A 1,906-nucleotide genomic window follows, 5' to 3' on the forward strand; every position below is an offset into this window, starting at 1 on the left:
TATTATTGTGCCATCTCAAAGAGGCACAAAATCACTTTCACTGACTTTTACATTAACTTTTCCCTCCTAGTGGAATGACCTGCCCAACTCAATCGAGCGGTTTAGTCCTTAGCCATCTTCAAGGAACGACTGAAAACACATCTGTTCCATCTTTATTTGACCCTCTAACTCTAGCACTTTCTAATCTTTTAATTCTACTTTATCTATTTATCTTTTTTTATAAAAAAAACACTAACTTTCTATTTTTTCTATTCTATGTACTTGTTTTTCTTTGTTTGTGTGTGTGTGTGTGTTAAAAAAAAAAAATATATATATATATATATATATACTGTATATATACCTTGCTACGTGTACTGCTTTAGGCTAACCGAGACTTGTCATTTGCACTTATATATTGTTGCTGTTTTGCAGTGTTAGGAGTATAATGCATTACAGTAACTGATTACTTTTTGCTGTAACGCAGTAGTGTAAGGCATTACTAATCCATTTTCAGTAATATTTTACTCGGTACATGTTCAGTAACGCATGCGATACAACACACTTTTAGCCCAAAATTTAATTGTTCAAAGAAAAAGAAAAAACGCCAGACCGCGAGATATTAATGAATCAAAAATGCTGCAAGTAAGTTCTATTTCCTGTTTGTGGTCAATAGCCGCATGTGGTGTCCAAGTTTGTAAATAAAGACTAAACGACAGCTTCTGATATATATGTTTAGCGATTTATTTCATTCATCTCCCTCTCACTGGTGGAACTTTGTATTGTGTGACATAGTCCAGTGAAGGTGTGTTTAGGGCAGGTTTTACAGGAGTGCTGCGAGGCTACTGGCGCGACAGTGGAAATGAGGCATGATTTCGGCCTCTGTGGTCGAGGTCTGAGGCTATTAGCCCCGCCCGGCTCGCTGTAAGCCCCGGCTCGCACTGGCCAGTGGAAAAGCAGCTAATGGGTGAAGATGGCAGAAGACTGTACATGCGCGAGATGGACGTATGCGCATCTTGTCATGACATTAGAGCTTACATATAGTCCTGTTGTGTCTAATATGAATAGACCCAAGCTATTCACAGATATTGCCAGATAATCACTTTACCTCTACCATACTTTTAACAGACTTGGATCGTTTGTGATTCTGACTGTCATCCTTTCTTGCATTGTCTTGAGCCTTCACTTTGCCAATTATAATCTATATTGTTAGTAGCCTGGATAGCCCACAGTCATTATGCTACACCATATCGCCCTCTACTGAATGTAGAATGCTCTGCAGTACATTTTGTCATTTTAGAATAAGTATGGTAACACTTTAGAATAGGGAACACTTATTCACTATTAACTACGAATTTTCCCTCAGTAAATTCCGAATTTGCTGCTTATTAATAGTTAGTAAGGTAGTTGTTAAGTTTAGGTATTGGGTAGGATTCTAGAATAAGGTCATGTAGAATAAGGCATTAATATGTGCTTAATTACTACTAATAAATGGCTAATATTCTAGTAATTGCATGCTAATAAGCAACTAGTTAAAGGGGTCATATGATGCTTTTTTAAAGATCATTATTTGGTGTAACAGAATATGTTGACATGCTTTAATGTTCAAAAAACACATTATTTTTCAAATACTGTACATTATTGTAGGTCCTCTATGCCCCGCCTCTCTCAAACGCTTTGTTTTCTACAAAGTCCCTCCTTCCAACAAGCGCAGTCTGCTCTGATTGGCCAGCTGACCCAGTGCATTGTGATTGGCCGAACACCGCAAGCACTCGTCGGAAATGTAACGTCCCTTACCATAATGCCCGCACACACACGATGCGCAAAACTCCGCATTTAAACAGTCAATAGCAAATACTTAAACTAATAAAAAACAGTAGCTGATTTATCCATAAAATGCATTGCTGTTCTGTTGTAAGTAATCTTAAAG

General features: G+C 37.6%; 2 protein-coding genes across 2 annotated transcripts in view; one reads left to right on the plus strand and one right to left on the minus strand.

The window, feature by feature from the left end:
- acot18 (acyl-CoA thioesterase 18) overlaps positions 1–1,906 on the minus strand; it is a 446,653-nt gene that overhangs the window by 291,114 nt on the left and 153,633 nt on the right.
- Positions 1–1,906, plus strand: part of LOC107597032 (FYVE, RhoGEF and PH domain-containing protein 6-like) — a 55,795-nt gene that overhangs the window by 20,371 nt on the left and 33,518 nt on the right. Inside the window, 2 exon segments of the mRNA XM_016287937.1 lie at positions 772–796; positions 1,209–1,228. Coding sequence (XP_016143423.1) covers positions 772–796; positions 1,209–1,228 — 45 coding nt within the window.

Source organism: Sinocyclocheilus grahami, unplaced genomic scaffold, assembly GCF_001515645.1.
Source record: "Sinocyclocheilus grahami isolate Dianchi unplaced genomic scaffold, SAMN03320097.WGS_v1.1 scaffold226.1, whole genome shotgun sequence".
NCBI classification, from domain to species: domain Eukaryota; kingdom Metazoa; phylum Chordata; class Actinopteri; order Cypriniformes; family Cyprinidae; genus Sinocyclocheilus; species Sinocyclocheilus grahami.